This window comes from Gekko japonicus, unplaced genomic scaffold (assembly GCF_001447785.1).
Source record: "Gekko japonicus isolate JY-2015 unplaced genomic scaffold, Gekko_japonicus_V1.1 scaffold1294, whole genome shotgun sequence".
In the NCBI taxonomy this organism is placed as follows: Eukaryota; Metazoa; Chordata; class Lepidosauria; order Squamata; family Gekkonidae; genus Gekko; species Gekko japonicus.
In genome coordinates this window covers 145,782-166,085 of record NW_015176490.1, presented here as the reverse complement: position 1 = coordinate 166,085, position 20,304 = coordinate 145,782, and the positions used below count along the sequence as shown (strand labels likewise).

The 20,304-nt window shown below is 49.0% G+C and overlaps 1 protein-coding gene across 1 annotated transcript in view; it reads left to right on the top strand.

Moving 5' to 3' along the window:
• Positions 1-20,304, top strand: part of ZFAT (zinc finger and AT-hook domain containing) — a 173,253-nt gene that overhangs the window by 113,478 nt on the left and 39,471 nt on the right. The window contains 2 exon segments of the mRNA XM_015427248.1: positions 1,494-1,582; positions 19,791-19,929. Of these exon segments, the coding sequence (XP_015282734.1) occupies positions 1,494-1,582; positions 19,791-19,929 (228 nt within the window).

Genomic DNA, 20,304 nt, shown 5'->3' with positions numbered 1-20,304 from the left:
GAACCCAGCAGGGCCCCCGGGGGGGGGGGAGACATGGGAGAGGAATCAGCAACAGAGTGGTTTCACTTCCGGGAAAAGTCTGGAAGTGACAACACACCTCTCTAGGAATTCCCAGAAACTTTTTGATAAGGTCATAGAGTTTTTTGGTTATTTCTAGAGAGGTCTGATGTCAGTTCTGGGTTTTCCCTGTCAGCCTTCCCCCCCCCCCATCAATTCCTTTCCAAGTGGGGGTTGGCAGCTCTAATTGATGAGGCCTATTAAAGTCTCTTTGGGAGGCTCTTTAAGACATTTAGGCAGTCAGAGGCTATGGATCAGTGGTAGATCACCAGCCTTATGTGCTGAAGGTCCCGTATCCAGTCCCGGGTGTCTCCGGATAATGATCCCAGGGGAATGGTTTTCGAGAAAGACCTTCCTCTGTGTCGGATCCTGATGAGTCACTGACAGTCAGAGTACACAACACTAAGAAGATGGCCCCCCTTTTTTTTTTTGGTAAAAGAATTTTTATTTTCATGGAAATAACCTCTTACAATTAAAAAACTGTTATCATTCTTAAACCAATACCTATATTCCCATATCCCCCCTCCCTTCTGGTGGCTTCCCGCAATGTTTCCCCCTTTGACCCTCCAGTACATCTTAAGATAACATCAATTAATCTCAATATTGTTCTAAACATAGTAAATTGTGCTTCACATCCCAGTTTTTTTCTAGGTAAAGTTTAAAGTCCTTCCATTCTTCAAAAAAGTCAAGGGCTTCCTTGTTATTCAGTTTCTTCGTAATTTTATCCATCTCTGCCATGAACAGAATTTTTCGTATCCAGAAGATGGCCCCTTCTTATAAGAAGAAGAGATTGGATTTATACCCCCCCCTTCACTACCCGAAGGAGTCTCAGAGCGGCTTACAAACTCCTTTTCCCTTCCCCTCCCCACAACAGACACCCCGTGAGGTCGGTGGGGCTGAGAGAGCTGTTTCGAGGACTGCTTCTGAGAGAGAACAGCTCTGAGAAAACTTGTGACTGACCCAGGGTCACACCAGCAGTTGCACGTGGAGGAGTGGGGAAATCAAACCCGGTTCTCCCAGTCCGCGCTCCTAACCACGACACCAAACTGGTTCTCAAGGCTAATTCTGGTGCTGATGTGTACCCTCATATAAAGACCCAGTAAATATAATACCACGGTGTTTTCAGTTACTCTGTTCCACTTCTAATTTTTTTTAAGTCCAAAGAAACACTGTAAACTTTGAAACCGTGTCCTAAAAAAAGAGATAAGGTTTTCTCGATCTTGCCAGGGGTGGCGACTTTCTTTCCGTGCTGCTCAATCTGCAATTCATCACTTTAACAGTCAACAAATTAAAGGGATTTAGGAGCTGCTACCCCAGCCAATTGGCTGCAGACACAGGACGGAAAGCGCCCATCGACAGCCCGTTCCCTCTTACCCCACCGTTCTTCTCCGTCCAGCGACCATTTGCATCTGAATTCACCTGGTTTTCTGTTTCAGGGAAACAGTTCAAGTGCACGGTTTGTGATTACACCGCTGCCCAAAAGCCCCAGCTCCAGCGTCACATGGAGCAGCACGCTTCGTTCAAGGTAAGACGGTTCCCACCCACCCTGCTGCCATTCCTCATCCATCAACGGAAGCTAATACATTTGGTACTGGCGGAGGCTGGAGGGCGAGAAAACGGGTTGGGACTCCAGGTTAAATTTTACAGGGTCAGAATGGAGCATCCCAGCCTCCCGCAGAAGATCACTGATCTCCACAATGCGTCGCTCCTGGAGGACAGGCAACTCTGAGGAGCGCCAGGGGGGCAGGGGTCTGCGGCGGGGGGGGGGAATCAATGGAACATAAGAGAAGCCAATGCTGGACCAGGCCAATGGCCCATCTAGTCCAACACTCTGCCACACAGTGGCCAAAAATACCAGGTGCCATCAGGAGGTCCACCAGTGGGGCCAGGACACTAGAAATCCTCTCACTGTTGCCCCCCCCCAAGCACCAAGAAGACAGAGCATCCCTTGTCCCAGCCTGAGAGTTCCTATCTATACCTTGTGGCTAATAGCCACTGATGGTCTTCTTCTCCATATGCTTATCCAATTCCCTCTTGAAGCTGTCCATGCTTGTAGCCGCCGCCACCTCCTGTGGCAGTGAATTCCATGTGTTAATCACCCTTTGGGGGAAGAAGGACTTCCTTTTGTCTGTTCTAACCCGACTGCTCAGCAATTTAATTGAGTGCCCACGAGTTCTTGTACGGTGAGAAAGGGAGAAAAGTACTTCTTTCTCTACCTGCTCTGTCCCATGCATAATCTTATAAACCTCGATCATGGAAGTGGAAATTGCCAATGTAGTCTGGATCCAACCCGATGCTGTAAGGTTCTTTGAAGACCAGTTGAAAAGGAATGGCTCTCCCAATATGTACCCATGTGTCATTTCTATTCCTTGTGGCAATTTTTCCTGGCAGTGTCATTGATTAGTATCAATGCTGGTATGTTCCAGAGCTTTCTCTGTGATTGCGCCCAAGTTCTGGAATAGGTTTCTGCTGGGAATACAGAGTGTTCCCTCCCTATCGGTCAAGCTGTCCTTTTTAGGAGACTTTGGGGGGGGGGTTCTTTTGAGGGATGCCGAGTGCTCCATTTCGATTGGGTGTTGCTATCATGGCTTTTATGGACGGATTGCTGGATTTTAATCAGTCTCATTGTCATTTTTGTTTTATGAGAACCAGCTTGGGCCAAAAGACTGGCTACAAATAAAAGAGTAGCAGGCTATAAATACACCCATAAGAAACCATCTGTGAGCTGCGGCTTCATCACCGAGTAGGCACTGGGTGCTGTGCATCGATGGGCATAAGAACTGCGAATTGAGCCTGAAGTTGCAGGGTGAAGGTCATGCGGGTTGTTAAGCAAGGCCGTGGCTCAGCAGCAGAGCGTCTGCTCAGCATACAGAAAGTCCCAGGTTCAGTCCCCGGCAGGCCCGTAGCCAGGATTTTGTGGCTTGTGGGACAATTTTGTTTTTCTGGTGGGGCTGAAGTTCTCAATGCAGGAAGAAAAGCCATTTAGCCAATAGAAAGCTGTTACCGGGATAGATCTCTAAACTGCAAGCTGTCAGCCACTTCAGATGATGGTTCTCTGCTGCTGCAAGTTAATCACTTCTGCCAGCCTAAGCAACAATTCTGAGAACAAGCCGGCGGGTGGGGGTGATGACTTCTACAGTCCAGAAAGCTAAGACTTGGGCAGAAAAACTCTCTTCAAGGAGACCAGTATCTTGACACAGAGTTAGAAGGGATCCTAGAGGTCACCTACTCCAACCCCCTTGCTCAGCGCAAGAATCAGTCAACTACAGCACCTCGCTCTGCTTAAAGAAGCACACACCTTTAAAAAAACATTTAAACATGATTGGAAAAAAGCATTTACAGGAACATAAGAACATAAGAGAAGCCAGATTAGGCCAATGGCCCATCCAGTCCAGCACTCTGTGTCACACAATGGCCAAAAATACCAGGTGCCATCAGGAGGTCCAGCAGTGGGGCCAGGACACTAGAAGCCCTCCCACTGTTGCCCCCCCACCCCAAGCATCAAGAATACAGAGCATCACTTGCCCCAGCCTGAGAGTTCCTATCTATTTGTTGTGGGGCTGTGCCTTTAAGAAAGGGGGCAGAGCCCCCCCAAGTCCCACCGTAGCTATGGACCTGGTTCCCAGCATCTCCAGTTAAAAGGATCAAGTAGTAGGTGGTGTGAGACCCTGGAGAGCCACTGCCAGTTTTGAGTAGACAATACTGACCTTGAAGGACCAATGGTCTGAGCCAGTGTAAGGCAGTTTCGTGTGAGGATCTCAGTGCTCTGAATTCAAGCCAAGGCCCGGGACAGAAGAGGGAGAGGATGGTGGTACAACCAGGGACAGCCATCCTAGAAGATTGGATTTATATCCCGCCCTTCACTACCTGAAGGAGTCTCAGAGCGGCTTACAATCTCCTTTCCCTTCCCCTCCCCACAATGGACACCCTGTGAGGTAGGTGGGGCTGGGAGAGCTCTGAGAGGAACTGCTCTTTTTCAAGAACAGCTCTGACAGAACTATGGCTTGCCCAAGGGCATCCAGCCAGGTTCAGGTGGAGGAGTGGGGAATCAAACCCTGTTCTCCCAGATTAGAGCCCCCACACTTAACCACTACACCCAACTGGGTCCTAGAAACGAGCCAGATTTATGGCCCAAGGAGCGGCTTATTGGCAGGATAGTTTCCAGATTAAAAGTGTGACAGGGCTGTGATATTTCTTTTCAGTGCGTGCGTGTCCTTCAGAGTCAAATAGAATACCACTGGTGGACCTCCTGATGGCACTGGTATTTCTGGCCACTGTGTGATACAGAGTGTTGGACTGGATGGGCCTTTGGCCTGATCCAACATTGGCATCTCTTATGTTCTTATGTTCTTATGTTCACTGGCAGGCACTGTACATAAACGAGAACAAGGCAGAGGCTTTGCCTGCAGGTGAAAAAGGTGAGACAGGCAGGGGCGAAAGGAACAGAGGAAGGTGAGGTTGATGGTGCCAGAAAGAGCCGGGGAGTTGTTAATGGGCATTCGGAAGGGTCATGGCTCAGTGGAAGAGTATTTGCTCGGCCTGAAGAAGGTCCCAAGTTCAATCCTCAGACCGGTTCCCCGCAAGCAACTGTGCCCCCCTCGCTCTTCTGTTTCCCCTGCTTGCATCGGTCAATTTCACACTATCCGCTGCGCGGCCGCAGTTTGACCTGCAGCTCCCCCCCACACCCCGATTTTCCCCGCATCTTCTCCATCTGAAAAAACAAGGACTGAGAAGACGCGGGGGGAATCGGGGGGGAGCTGTGGGTCAAAATGCAAGTGGGGGAAACAGAAGAGCAAGGCCGGCACAGCTTCTTGTGGGGAATCGGTCTCAGTATCTCTGGTTAAAAGGACCAGGCAGCAGGTGATACGAAGGACCTCTGCCTGGGACCCTGGCGAACCATTACCCGTCTGAGTAGACAGTACTGACTTTGATAGGCTGATTCAGTATAAGGCACCTTCATGTGGTCATTTGCTTCTGTCCAGGGGTCATTTAGTAGAAAAAGAGGTGCAGGAGCTCATTAGCATAACTTATTAGCATAGCTTATTTGCATATGCCACACCCCCTGACATCACTGGAAGTGTGTCAGAAGGCAACACCCACTGCTCAGGCTCTACTGGACTGTTTTGGATTGCTAGCTATTGAGGGGGGGGATGTGCAGATCTGTCCTCACAGAGGAGGGAGAGCTTGTGCCTGAATAAAACTTGGTCTTAAAGGTGCCACTGGACTGTTTTGGGGTGGGGCTCTGCAACTTACCTGGCTGCTTCTTGCTTTGACTGAGGGCTGCTGGGAGCAGGGGGTGGGGCTTGTTGCTTGTGCCCGCCCCCTGAGCTCTTTACTGCCGGAGCCCCGCTCCTGTGCGCTCCTGCAGGAAATGACCCCTGCTTCTGTCTAGAATGAGGCTGATCTTCCTTTAGCTCCTGGATTCATATGGAAACTGGCAATTCCAGCAGAGTTCTTTCAGCCAGGGTGGTGGATGGCAAGCTCTCTACAGGTGTTCGTCCTTTGGCAAATGGCTGGGGGCAAGACCGGTCTTCCACTCGCCACTGTGTTCTTCTGGGGGAATGGAGGAGTGCAGTATCTTAATGGTCTTTGGACCTCTGGCTAGCATACGAAGTGGCCCTCCACTGAACCCCATCATTGGTCCATTTGGTTCAGAATTGACTATTCATGCTGCTTTTTACTTGAGAACACTGTGGCAACACAATCAGAGAAGGCAATTCTAGTCTATACTTTAGAACCACTGGGCAAGTAATTGTACTTTTAAAGATCTCATTTGCACATTTATTGCGTGCCTGGTGGTTTTATTCTGGAACAACTGGTTTTCTGGTCCGTATTGAATTTATATTGTGTATCTATTCTGATTGTGTCTACATGAGTGTATTATATTTATATAGCCATCTTGCCACTCAATTGTTTGACCTCTGAGGAAGGCCTACGCAGGCCGAAATGCGTCAGGTCAGGTTTTTAAGCCCGTGTGTATGTTACTTATATATTTGATCTGAATGGGCCCTTATACATGTTTTTAAATTTGTAATTAATAAATACATGCATCTTTTTCTATATATTTTCTACATTTAGTTTTTAATATTGGCCCTCTTTTTCACATTTTACTAACCTTTGTTAGGTTCTGAATTTTAAGGTTCAGTTTTTTTGCCCTTTCTGTCCCTCCTCCACCGAACCACATCATTGGCCCATTTGGTTCAGAACTGACTATTCAGTAGCACTCCAGGGTCTCAGGCAGTGTAAAGTCATTCCCTGCACTTGCTTACCCAAGAGCCTAGGACCCTCCTCCTGCATGTGTCCGCAGGATGCGGTCACTCCACCCATCCGTTTTCTGTGACTGTGACGGCAGCATCAGCTAGTCAGGCAGGAGAGAGAGAAAGAGCTATGCGTCCTGAAATTCTCTCTTCTATAAAGAAGTACTGAGACGTCGTCTTCCTTTGCCCACACAGCTCTTCTACTTCCTCCAAATAAAGACTGGGAAAGGAAAGAGAAGCTTTAGAAAGGAGCCGAGGGAATCAGACTGTTGGGGCCCAAGAGTAGAGTCTGAGGTTCATCTACAGCAGGGGTGTCAAACTCATTTGTTACGGAGGGCCGGATTTGACATAAATTGGACTTTGTCGGGCCGGCCCATGTGTGTCATAAAATGTAATGCCAGGGAGTGGAGATATAAACTTGATAAGGTCACACAAAGATTTTTTTAACTTAAAAACATGCTCGAAACATTAGCATTCTTGCAATATTTTGTTTATTTAACGGTCTCTGCTTCTTGCTCTGAATTATTGCATCAAAATGTCTGTGCTGTTGCAATCTGGGAGGGGGAGGAGCCTCAGCCCAGTGCACAGAGCAGAAGCTTGCCTATCTATCTCTCCTGAGTGATTGAGTCAGTCTGGGAAAGCAAGCTATGATGCAGCAGCAGACCTGGAGGAAGAAGCAGGAGACAACCAGTCCCTTGTGGGCCTGATAGAAGCCCTCTGGGGGCCTGATCCAGCCCCCGGGCCACTTGTTTGACACCCCTGATCTACAGGTTACATGGCCTTCATGTTTGTTGGGGAACAGCACGAAGACTCTGGATCACACGTGGAGTGCGAGCTTTGTGCCTCCCAGATGCACCTGAGGTCTTTTCTGTTTGTGGCCATAGCCTGCAGGGAGAAGCAGGTTTAGCCTCACCCTCCACACTGTTTTTGCTTTGCAGACCAGCCCACGAAGCCGCTATTGGGTCCATTGGGAACTTAAGTGTAGCCACATCAGTGACGTGATTTCTACAACAAAGCCAATGGTGGTGGTTGTGAAAGGGGGGCAGGGCTACAGCCAGTTCGGTGTCGTGGTTAAGAGTGGCGGACTCTAATCTGGAGAACCAGGTTTGATTCCCCACTCTTCCACATGCAGCCAGCTGAGTCAGTCACAATTCTGTCAGAGCTGTTCTCTCAAGGGCAGTTCTGAGAGAGCTCTCTCAGCCCCACCTGCCTCGCAGGGTGTCTGCTGTGGGGAGAGGAAGGGAAAGGAGATTGTAAGCTGCTCTGAGACTGCAACTGAAGAGGGGGTATAAATCCAGCTCTTCTTCTCCTTCTTCTCCCCCCCCCCCCCCCCGGTGCATTGTGGTCGCAAACAGAAAAGAGCCAGTGTATGTCTGGGAGGCGCAAAAGTCCCACTGCACATGAGATGAAAAGTCCTTCTGTTGTTCCCCAACCACCACAAGGACTGTAAGGTGTTGATGAAGCCTAATAGAGAGGGAATGGGCTCTTTAAGAGTTCCTGCAGATGTTTGCATTCCCATTGGTAGTGGGAAAAATCTATGGCCTCACATTAAAAAATGCGTGGGTCTGGGCTGCATCCTCACCAGTTGGCGCTGACAGCGATTTATTAATATGGATTTTTAACTCGCCCAACTCTCAAGGCAGAGAACATTGTAAAACAATAAAGCAATTTTGCTGCCAGCCACAACTTTTATCGCTCATGCAAAAGATGAAGAATCAGGTTTGTTCTCACTGGCAGTGAAACTTAATAGCGGGTTTTAAAATAATAATAAAAAAAAGCATGCCACTCTGCCTGGATTAGGGAATGATCCATTGGGAACTTATCCTGAGTAAGCCCCTTCATCTGAAATTACCGTGGATGTTGCGTTGTGTAGCTCTTGTTCGTTCCAGTTCAGGGTCAAACAGAAAAATCTTCCACTGATACTAGGAAATGCTTACTATGGCATCATCATCATCCATCATCATCATCATTATTATTATTTGTAGTTGTAGTAGTATTCACATGCTAGCACTTTGTTAACCGTAATATGCACTGATACCCTTTTGTAAAGATTAATTACATGATTAGCACCAGCTGAAATGTGCACTTCGTTATTTTAGCAATTTAAATATGTGTACCAGTTGTCAATAAAACGGTTGTATCTGTGCCTCTTCCTTCCTTATTGTTTACATTTTGAGTTGATCCAGTCGTGATTGCATATTTGTATCATTTTATTTTCCTGTTCCTCACTTGTGGGGATTTCTTTCTCTCAATGAGTTAGCACAAAGAATTCTAGCTGCAGTTGTGATACAGCACAACAATTCCTGACATAAATTGTTTACAGATTTTATATATGGCAGTAGATTGTTTCATTTCAGTGATTCTGTCTAGCATAGATTAGATAGATAGATAGATAGATAGATAGATAGATGCTGTACAGGATTAGCCCACCCAAGCCAGTCCAGGGATGAGAGGGAATCCTGTACTTTTCAGTACATTAAACAACAAACCATGAGATGGTCTATACCCTCTCTGGTTTCCAGACAATTTGCCACCAGAACCTCTTTTCACTAGTCCCTGCTTCTCCTAAGGGAAGAGATTCCAAACCCTTAGTTGGCATCTGGGACAGAACACATTAGCAACTCAATCCAGAGATGCACACTTTTACTCTTCCCAAGGTAGCATATGTGGTCAAGGTTAGGCACAAGATTTAGCCTTGGAGTTCAAGTTATAACACCAGAGACAATTAGAAATAAGAAGGATCTTTATTCAGTACAGAACTTAGCATAGACTACCAGAGATTACAAAAATAACAAAGGCTAGGGCTGTTTGCCTTAACTAAACATTAAAGATTCATAATTACCTAGTCAGGAGTATTCATCAGTCTAACATAGTCCAAGTACCAAGGGATTTTGAGGAGTTGTTTACTGCAGCCAGAAGATCTCTCTCTCTCTCTCTCTCTCTCTCTCTCTCTCTGTGTGTGTGTGTGTGTGTGTATAAACATACTTTGTAAATTTGTTTTATAGTTATTTAATGGTACTGGGTGAGCTGCGGTTGCTCAAGTGGTTAAGACGCTGAACTGCAAGCTGTGGAAGGACGGTAGTTCAGCAGTTCGAGACCCGGGTGCCGCATGACGGAGTGAGCTCCCGTCTCTAGTTCCAGCTCCTGCCAACCTAGCAGTTGAAACTGTAAGGAAATAAATAGGTACCACTTCGGTGGGAAGGTAACAGCGTTCCGTGCGCCTTGGTGTTTAGTCATGCCGGCCACATGACCACGGAAACGTCTTCGGACAGCGCTGGCTCTTCAGCTTGGAAACGGAGAGGAACACCGCAACCCTAGAGTCAGACTCGACTGGCTTTCGAGCAAGGGAACCTTTACCTTTAATGGTACTGGACACTGATGAAAACAGGGGTTGCATGTGCATTTGATTCCTAATTTTATTCTAACATAATTACATAATAACTTACGTGCTATGAAGTTGCAATTAATGCATAGCAACCCCAACGCCATGGGATTTTCAGGGCAAGAGATGAGCAGGAGTAGCTTGCCATGTACGTACGTGTGTTTGTTTTTGCCATCAAGTCGCAGCCGACTATATGGCAACCCTGTAGGCATTTCGAGGCAAGAGATGTTCAGAGGTGGTTAGTTATTGCCTGCATCTTTGTAGCAACCCTGGTATTCCTGGGTGAACACACATGAACCTGTCTTATACTGAATCTGACCCTCGGTCCATCAAAATCAGTATTGTTCGCTCAAACTGGTAGCAGCTCTCCAGGGTCTCAGATGGGGGTCTTTCACATCACCTATTACCTGATCCTTGAACTGGAGATGTCGGGGATTGAACCTGGGGCCTTCTATATACCTAGCAGATGCTCTGCCACCGAGCCACGGCCCTTCCATCCAAATGTTGACCAGGGCCGACCCTGCTTAGCTTCAGAAGTCTGATGAAATCGGGCTAGCTTGGGCCATCCAGTGCATTTTCTAAATGTGATGCGCTGTGGGTGGAACACTTGCACTTCACCCATGTCCTGCACCCAGGGCTCCCAAGTACTTACCTTAATTCGGCGGGGGATGTATAGTTCTTCGCGGGACCATTCCCACGGGGAAAACACAGGCGCTGCACTATTCCATCGCCCAGTTGTGACATAGGCACGTAGCCGGGCGACACTCTAGCAATGGGGCTGGAAACTCGATGGTACCATCGAGTTTCCAGTCCCATTACCAGAGCGTCGCCCAGCTACGTGTCTGTGTCACGTCTGGGCGACGGAATAGTGCAGTGCCTATGTTCCAAGCAAGAATCTTCCGGCGGGGAAGCATGTGTCCCCCGCCGGATCGTAGGTCGGTACTTGGGAACCCTACCTGCACCCAATATAAATGAGGTCTGAGCAGACTTGCCAGGCTGGTATCCTTCTGTTGGGGCTGTGCAGCCGCGTATAATGCAGAGAGACTCTCAAAGCACAGAGGCTCCTAGCAGGGACAGGTAAGGAAGATAAACTTGATACTGGCTGTGTTAAATGTTGGAAAGGCCCGCTTAAGTGAAGTAGCTTCAAGGGCTCTGAGTTTTGTTGGCAGAGCTCTGAGTCCCAGTGCTAGGAGGCTGCGGCAGTAGGAGGCCTTGACGTCTACGTTCTGTTCATTGGCCCTTCAGGGTAACTGGTTTGGCCAGCATGCGAAACAGGATGCTGGACTAGATGGACCAGCTGGGCTCTTCTTATGTTTAAAAAGATAAATGTCCCCCTTGCTCAAAAGCCAGTCGAGTCCGACTCTAGGGTTGCAGTGCTCATCTCCATTTCAAAGCCGAAGACCCAGCGCTGTCCGAAGACCGGCATGTGGCCGGCATGACTAAACACCAAGGCGCACGGAACGCTGTTACCTTCCCACCGAAGTGGTACCTATTTATCTACTTGCAATTTCTTGCTTTCGAACTGCTAGGGTGGCAGGAGCTGGAACTAGAGACGGGTGCTCACTCTATCATGCGGCACACTCGGTTCTCGAACTGCTGAACTACTGACCTTCCACAGCCTGCAGTTCAGTGTCTTAAACACTTGAGCCTCCACAGCTCCTTCTTATGTTTACCCAATCCCTATATCACACTTCAAAACTGCAAGCATCTCTGTGAGATCGTTTCTTGTGAAGACGCCATTTTTTGGTTGTTGTGACGGTTCCATTATTCATAGCCATTTAGAGCATCTAAGGGTTGAAGCACATGCTACGGTTGGAGAACAAATCGATCTGGCCATCTTCATTACTTTAATAGTTGGCAGTATTGTGGATTTGCGTAGGGCTGTCATTTGAAAGATGGGTCTTGTACATAATGGGGATGTACGCTAACAGGGAACTCTGGGCAATGGAAATCAGAACCCTACAGTTTTGATTTTTGGGTTGTCGGTATCCCTCCTTTTTAAACATCTTCAGTTTGCAAGACCTGAATAAGGCTGTCAGTGATAGGATATTTTGGCGCTCATTAATTCGCAGTGGGGGACCATGCCACCAGTTCACTACCAACCCATGGCAAACCCATAGGGTTTCCGAGGCAAGAGACATTCAGACGTGGGTTGTCATTGCCTGCGTAGGAGCCCTGGACTGTTATGGTGGTCTCCCATCCAAATACTGACCAGGGCCAGTCCTGCTTATAAGGTTGCCAGCTCCAGGTTTGGAATTCCCTGGAGATTTTGGGGGTGGAACCTGAGAAGGGTAGGATTATGCATGGGAAAGAGCAGGTCGAGAAAGAGGTACTTTTCTCCCTTTCTCACAATACAAGAACTCGTGGGCACTCCATGAAACTGCAGAGCGGTCGGGTTAGAATGGATAAAAGGAAGTCCTTCTTCACCCAAAGAGTGATTAACCCTTGGAATTCACTACCACAGGAAGTGGTGGCGGCTACAAGCATGGACGGCTTCAAAAGGGAATTAGATAAGCATATGGAGCAGAGGTCCATCAGTGACTATTAGCCACAAGATATAGGTAGGGACCCTGGGGAAAGTGATGCTCTGTCTTCTTGGTGCTTGGGGGGGGGCAACAGTGAGAGGGCTTCTAGTGTCCTGGCCCCACTGGTGGACCTCCTGATGGCACCTGGTATTTATGGCCACTGTGAGACACAGAGTGTTGGACTGGATGGGCCTTTGGCCTGATCCAACATTGGCGTCTCTTATGTTCTTATGATTTGGGAAGGGGAGGGAATTCAGTGGGGTGTAATGCCATAGCGTCCACCTTGTACAGCAGCCATTTTCTCCAGGGGAACTGATCTCTGTCACCTGGGGGGTCAGTTGTAATCCCAGGAAATCTCCAGCCACCACCTGGTGCTTGGCAACCTGACCTGCTTAGCTTCCAAGCTCTGACGAGACTGGTCTATCCAGGTCAGGGCCATTCATTCATAGAGTCATAGGGTTGCCACGTCCCTTCGTCTTGCCACCAGGGGGACTGGGGGGGGCTTTCTGGAAGTGGGCAGGGACCTCCCCGACATGCTGACATCCCCCGGAAGTGACGTCATCCCATCGGGGCCCCTGCGAAGCAACCAGCCAAGAGGCCCAAGCAGGGGGTCCGGTCTGAAGACCACTCACCGAGCCCAGGAGTCAGGAGCAAGGCTGGGAGCATGGGAGCTAGCCCCGGAGCAAGGAAGACGGCAGCAGAGAACCCGGGCAAGGCTGGGTGCTTGGCGGGTGGTGGTGGTGGTGGTGAAGAGCGGGAGGAACACCCGAACCGCCCAATCACGCTGGGGCAGGGCGGGAGCAGCCCTGATAGGCACAATGACATCACTTCCATGGGGACAGGTAGGAGCCCCCCAAAATAGGGGATTCCTCGCCCGGACCTGGGGGGCGGCAACCCTACAGAGTCACCATATGTCGGAAGCAACTTGATAGGACATCCATACAGAGAGAGAAAATGGTTTTTCGTTGCGTATTAACAGAAGTTTTGAAGCTGGGCCTAAAAGACCTGATTTGCCATCCTCCCTTCTTCCATGACCTCATCAGGGAGGTCATTACCTTTCAGATCCAGTGTCCCCGTTGGGTAGAACAGCCGCGTAACCTCATTGTTGCGCCCGTGAATGAGATTGAGGATTCGCAAGGCTCTCGGCGCTGGGGCTGTGTCTCAGAAGCACCGTCGCATTGTTGTGTTCAGTATTCTAGTCAGCAAACCTATTTACATGGATTTATCCGGGGTCCCCAAAGGGGATGTAGTAGGACACCTGTACTGATTGATTTTTGTGAAGTGATTGAATCTTACGTTTTGCAAAAAAATTAATTTTAGTCGGACTAGCGCTAAGCGTTAGAGCCTCCGTTCGGCGAGGGAATGGAGGGATTTCCGAGGCTAAGGTTCTTCGCTGAAAACCAGTGGTCTCATAGGTAACCAGGGAATGTACTGTCCCCCTCCCTTCCCCTGTGCTATGGTGAGAATGTTCTGCTATCACTTGGAAGGCCTGGGTTCAAATCCGCAGTCTGCCATGCCAGACACTAGGCCAGACAGTGGGATAGCTACAGCTAGCTTTTCCACTCACTCTCACTCGTCTCCTGTCCCGGGATCACATGTTTGTTTGCTTGTTTGTTTTCCTTGTAGGTACCATCAGGGGTCATTTCCTGCAGGAGCGCACAGGAGCTGAGCTCCGGCAGTAAAGAGCCCAGGGGGCGGGCACATGCAACAATCCCCACCCCCTTCTCCCAGCAGCCCAGGGCCACGAGGAGCAAGACGCAGCCCTCCTTCTTTCCTTCTCTCCTTTTTTCCCTTTCCCTCCTTATTTCCTTCTCCCTCTTTCTTTCCATCTTTCTGTCCTTCCTTCTTTCCTTCTCTTTCTTTCCTTTTTCCCTCCTTCTTTCCTTCTCTTTCTTTCTCTCCTTCCTTCCTTTCTGCTCAGATCTGCATGTCCCCCCCCCCATAGCTAGCAATCCAAAACAGTCCAGTGGCACCTTTAAGGCCAAGTTTTATTCAGGTACAAGCTCTCCCTCCTCTGCGAGGGCAGATCTCCCCCCCCCCAATAGCTAGCAATCCAAAACAGTCCAGTGGAGCCTGAGCGGTGGGTGTTGCATTCTGACACACTTCCGGTGATACCAGGGGGTGTGGCATATGCAAATAAGTTATGCTAATGAGTTATGCTAATGAGCTCCTGCACTTCTTTTTCTACAAAATGAACCCTGGGTATCATTATCCCTAACATAATATTTTCAGTGGTCAAAGGAGGACCCTTCCTTTCTTTTTTACCAGCACAAACATTTGTTGCATCTGCCTCCTCCCATACGTTCAGGGAGAGGCCCTCCTGACCGTTCCACCAATCAAAAAAGCTCGTCTGCTGGGCACATGAGAGGGCCTCTTTGGTGGCAGCCCCACAGCTAGGGAAATAACCACCTCAGGGAGGTACACCGGCCTCCTCATTGTCGATCTCCCAGAAGCAACTGAAGACAGTTTTATGATGAACTGCACCTAACTGATTTAGTTTTTAAAAAAAATTATTAGCAGTCCTAAATGGAGTTTTAAATTGTGACTTTGTGTGTGTGTGTGTATCTATATTTATATAGTGTTTTATATAGGCAGTTTGGTGTCGTGGTTAAGTGCACGGACTCTAATCTGGGAGAACCGGGTTTGATTCCCCACTCCTCCACTTGCACCTGCTGGATGACCTTGGGCAAGCCATAGTTCTGGCACAGCTGTTCTTGAAAAAAGAGCCGTTTCTGTCAGAGCTTCCTCACAGGGTTTCCATTGTGGGGAAGGGAAGTGGAAGGAGGTTGTAAGCCGCTCTGAGACTCCTTTGGGTAGTGAAGGGCGGGATATCAATCCAATCTCCTCCTCCTACTCCTCCTCTTCTTCTTCGCAGCCTTGAGTTCCACAAGTGATAAAGGCAACTAATAAATATTTTAAATACATAAATTTAGTTTATTTATTTATAATTTGATATATATCCTGCCGTTCCCTAAGGCTCAGGGCGGCTAACAATTGGGGCAAAAGCCATATTTAAAACAATTAAAAACAGAATAAAAACGTAACAATAATACAACAAAGTGCTGGCGCTCTGATGTTCCCAGTTCCAAGAGGGGTTCCGGTAGGGTGGATCCGGACCAACGACGTAAGTTCCGAAACGGCAGATAACCAGTCTTCTGCCTTCCTCCTGTGTCAAGAGCCTGCGAGTGTGGCAGCTGGACCTAGTGGTTGGCATGTCGCACATTAATATCCTCCCACAAAAAAGGCAGCCTGTCCGTGCATAAAGGATGGCTTGAGCCGCAAATTTCCGAAGGGTGTGTGAACTGTGAAATGTGTCTGTTTTCAGAGAATGGTCCCATCTTACTAAGTGTATGTGTGTGTGTTTGCTAAGTGCCATCAACGAGACGACAAAACTCCCCCCCCCCCCCCCCCCCGGGTTGCCAGGTCCTACCTTTCTGCCGGCGGGAGCTTCTGCTCCGGAAGTGATGTTCATCACGCCGCCAATGTCACGCGGCAACACTCTAGTTTCTGGGCAAAACTGTATGCCCAATTTTACCATAGAGTTTTACCGAAAAACTAGAGTGGTAAGCAATGGTCCCTCTAAGCTGTGGAGTCTTGTGAGCAAAAATTCTACTTTGTGAGCTTCTGGCATTAAAGTTGTGAGCGAGCAATTTGGCTACTGCATAAATCAGTTTGCCATCCTTCCTGAGCGAAGACAAAAATCTGTGTGCCGGAGGCTAAAAAACTGTGAGCTAGCTCACACTAACTCAGCTTAGAGGGAGCACTGGTGGTGAGGTGACGTCACTTCGGGTGACATCATCACGCTGTGTTTGGGGGCATTTGCAGGCAGGGTTTTCCTCAACCAGCTGGCTGGCGGTTTGGAGGAGCCCACAAAAGTGGGGGAACTCCCCCACGGATGGGGGGTGGTGGTAACCATATTTCCCCCCCATAAGTTAAAATTGTAGGCATCTTTTTTTACAAAAAGGCTAAGCACACATTTTCTCAGTTGGTCTTTTAGAACAGTGGGCAGGCATCCTTCTTGCACCTATAAAGAACAATCAGCTAATGGTGGCTGCCAGTTTTGGACTTCCCCTTTGCCTAGCAGCCAATCAATGTCCAGGGATTGAACTGGGCCTTCCAGACGACAGCGATGAGCACCTGAAGGTGCTTTATACCGAATCGGACCATTGGTCCCTCAAATTCAGCGCTGTGTCTACTCAGATTGGCAGCTGCTCTCCTGGCAGAGGTCTTTCACATCACCTACTACTTGACCCTTACTGGAGGTGTGAGGGATTGAACCTGGGACCTTCTGCATGCCAAACAGATTCTCTGCCACTGAGCCATGATGACCCCTCCCCTCTTTCTGGGATGTCCCCATGCCTTGCCAGATCTACCGCAGACTTTACCATGGGTTGGTTTGCTTGCTACATATCTCCCCTGGCTTTCTTCCACCGTGAAGCTAGAGGCGCTGTGTGTAGAGTTCCCAGGAAGTCTCCTGACCGGGCCCAGATCAACTTATCTGGCGGCTTCATCATAGGCGCTCCAACCGTACCCAGGAAGTAGCATACCTTCCTTGGGATAATGTCACAAAGTGCTGTTGTTGTTCAGTCGTACAGTCAAGTCCGACTCTTCGTGACCCCATGGACCAGATCCCGCCAGGCCCTCTTGTCTTCCACCGTCCTCTGAAGTTGGCTCAATTTCATGTTCGTTGCATCGATGACACTGTCTAACCATCTCCTCCTTTGCCCTCCCCGTCTTCTTTGACCTTCAATCTTTCCCAGCATCAGGGTCTTCTCCAGGGAGTGCTCCCTTCTCATTGGGTGGCCAAAGTATTTGAGCTTCAGTTTCACTATCTGGCCTTTCAGGGAACAGTCAGGGTTGATTTCTTTTAGGATTGACTGATTTGATCGCCTTGCAGTTCAAGGGACTCTCAAGAGTCTTCTCCAGCACCATAGTTCAAAAGAATCTATTCTTCGGCGCTCGGCCTTCCTTATAGTCCAACTCTCGCAGCCATACATGACTACTGGGAATACCATTGCTTTGGCCATGCAGACTTTTGTTGGCAGGGTGATGTCTCTACTTTTATGCACAAAGTGCACAAGCCTCTTTTAGGGTTGTTAACTCCTGGAGATTTGAGGGGTGGTACCTGGAAAAGTCAGGGAGGGACCTCAAAGAGATATAATGCAACAGAATCCATCCTTCAAAGTAGCCATTTCCCCTCCAGGGAACTGATTTCTGTGGTCTGGAGATCTACAGAGACTACAGAGATGTTTCCCTGGAGAAAATGGCTGCTTTGGAGAGTAAACTCTATGGTGTCATGCCCTACTGAAGTCCCTCACCTCCCCGAACCCTGTCCTCCCCCAGACTCCACCCTCAAATCTCAGGAGTTTCTCAACCTGGATTTGGCAAGCCTGTGTACACTAGACAGGCTCCATCCCACGATGCAGAGTATACTCAGTTCTACACATATCTTGTCCGAGGGTGGAAATATCTGCATTTTCTCACTGAAGAAGAAGAAGAGAAGAGATTGGATTTATACCCCCGCCCTTCACTTGGAGTCTCAGAGCGGCTTACAAACTCCTCTCCCTTCCCCTCCCCACAACAGACGCCCTGTGAGGTGGGTGGGGCTGAGAGAGCTCTGACACAAACTGCTCTTTTTCAAGGACAGCTGTGCCAGAGCTTGTGACTGACCCAAGGTCACATCAGCAGGTGCAAGTGGAGGAGTGGGGAATCAAACCCGGTTCTCCCAGATTAGAGTCCGCGCACTTAACCACTACACCACTACACCAAACTGGCCTTTCCTGGGCACTTCCTGCAGGCATTTACCACATAGCAGTTCTGTGGGACCTCTGTCAGACTTCGGAATTCCACCTAAAGTCCCACTGATACGTCTGCAACTTGTGTGTTCCTAGTTCTGTGCAGAATTGCGGCCCTCGGTTGCTGTAAGCCCTGTACCCAATTCATCTCTTTTAGTGGTCGTGTTTGAGCGAGGCATAAGCTCTGCTTGCCTCCCCCTCTGCAGAAAGACGTAGGCCACTAAATTAGCACAGGGCATTAATTTCATTGCCTTGTAATTTACAGAGTCCCTCAAAAATGCCACCGTTGTTTTTTTGGGAAGGGGGGGGTTGCGACTTCAGAGTGAGGGATGCTACCTTGCCAGACAATCCATCTTTTTACGGAGGAGTCCAGAACTGAGCAGCCGTGGCAAATAGGTCGTTTGCTTAACTGTTCAGTACAGATGTGGTGGTGTGCTTTTAATCTCCCCCCCCCTTCCTTTTCTTTTTTGGTTTTTCCTCATCATATAAAACTTTGCAGGGCATAAAAAGGTAATAAAATTGGGAATAACGAGTTGCAGAGAGGCAGGATAGCGTGTGTTGCTTTTGGAAGGGTTATGTTATTGAACAAATGAGCTTGTTAACGTCCAAATCAAGATGGGTCTAGATCAGATTAACTGTGACTGGTAAAGTTGCCAGGTTCCTCGCCCCCCCCCCTTGGCCTTGGGCAGGTAGGGTTGCCATTCCTCGGTTTGGGGTGGGGGAGCCCCTGTTTTTGCGGGTTCCTGCCTGCGGCCAGTGAGCTGCCACTCCAAAAAAACAGCAACATTGCTGGAAATAAGCGCAATATGCCTATGTCAGTCAGAAAGGCCATAGGCATGTTAGTGACGTCGGGGAGTAACACTCTGGTTTGGGGGCAAAACTCTATGGTTTGAAGCTGATTTTACCATAGAGTTTTGCCCCAAAAGCAGAGTGTTGCTCTAGATGTCACCAACATGCATATGTCACTTCCGGGTGATGTAGGCATGTCATGTGACATCACTTCCCACCAGGGCTTTTTTTGTAGAAAAAGCCCAGCAGGAACTCATTAGCATAATAAGCCACACCCAACAGCAGAAACTCATTAGCATTTAAGCCACATCCCTGGCAGCACAGCTCATTAGCATATTAGGCCACACCCCCATGTTACCAGAACTGTGGTCATCCAACCACACCCACCTTTTGCTTCTTATTCTGTTTACTTTGTTGTCAAAACTCTGGGCTTTTTTTGTAGCAGGAACTTCTTTGCATGTTAGGCAACGCACGTCTAATGTAGCCCATCCTAATGAGTTCCTGCTGTTGGGTGTGGCCTGTTATGCTAATGAGTTCCTGCTGGGCATGGCCAACTCAGGAGCCAGCTGGAACTCCGTTCCTGTGCGTTCCTGCCCCAAAATAGCCCTGCTTCCCACTCTTGGAACATCCCCCCCCCCCGCCGGTGTTTCTGACTTACCTGGCAACCCTACCGGCAGGGAGTGGGAACGTAGGGTAGCCAGATCCCAGTTGGGAAACTCCTGGAGATTGAGGATGGAGCCTGGGGAGGACAGGGACCTCAGTGGGGTACAGTGGCATAGAGTCCATCCTCCAAAGCAGCCATTTTCTCCAGGGGAACTGATCTTTACAGCCTGTAGATGAGCTGTAGTTCCAGGGGATTCCCCAAGTCTCACCTGGAGGGTGGCATCCCTAGTGACTGGTCCAGACGTTTGGCTGTTGGGTCATTCTAGCTTGTGCGTGAATCCGAAGGCGGGATGGCTCATTTGTGTCCTCTTCCCTTCCCTAGCCTTTCCGGTGTGCTCACTGCCATTATTCCTGCAATATATCTGGCTCCCTGAAGAGGCATTACAACAGGAAGCATCCTAATGAGGAGTACGTCAATGCAGGTTCCGGCGAGCTGGCGGCCGAAGCTCTTCTCCAACAAGGTCTGTTTAAAAGCATCGTGCAAATTCAGATACAATTTACATATCTCGTGCAGGAATGTGCTCCAGCACTAGTAGCCTTTTAAGCAGTGGGAGGGAATGGGTTTATTTTTTTGTGCTCCCCAGGGAAGGTCTTTTTGGAATGGCTTTCACTAAATAACACTTGTCTGCAGAGCTGGCATTAACCTAAGCTGAGGTGGGGAAGCTGCCAAGGCTTCTGGCAGGGCCCACTGCCTGCCTGCCTGCCTGCCTGCCTGCCTGCCTGCCTGCCTGCCTGCCTGCCTGCCTGCCTGCCTTCCTTCCTTCCTTCCTTCCTGCCTTCCTTCCTTCCTTCCTTCCTTCCTTCCTTCCTTCCTTCCTTCCTTCCTTCCTTCCTTC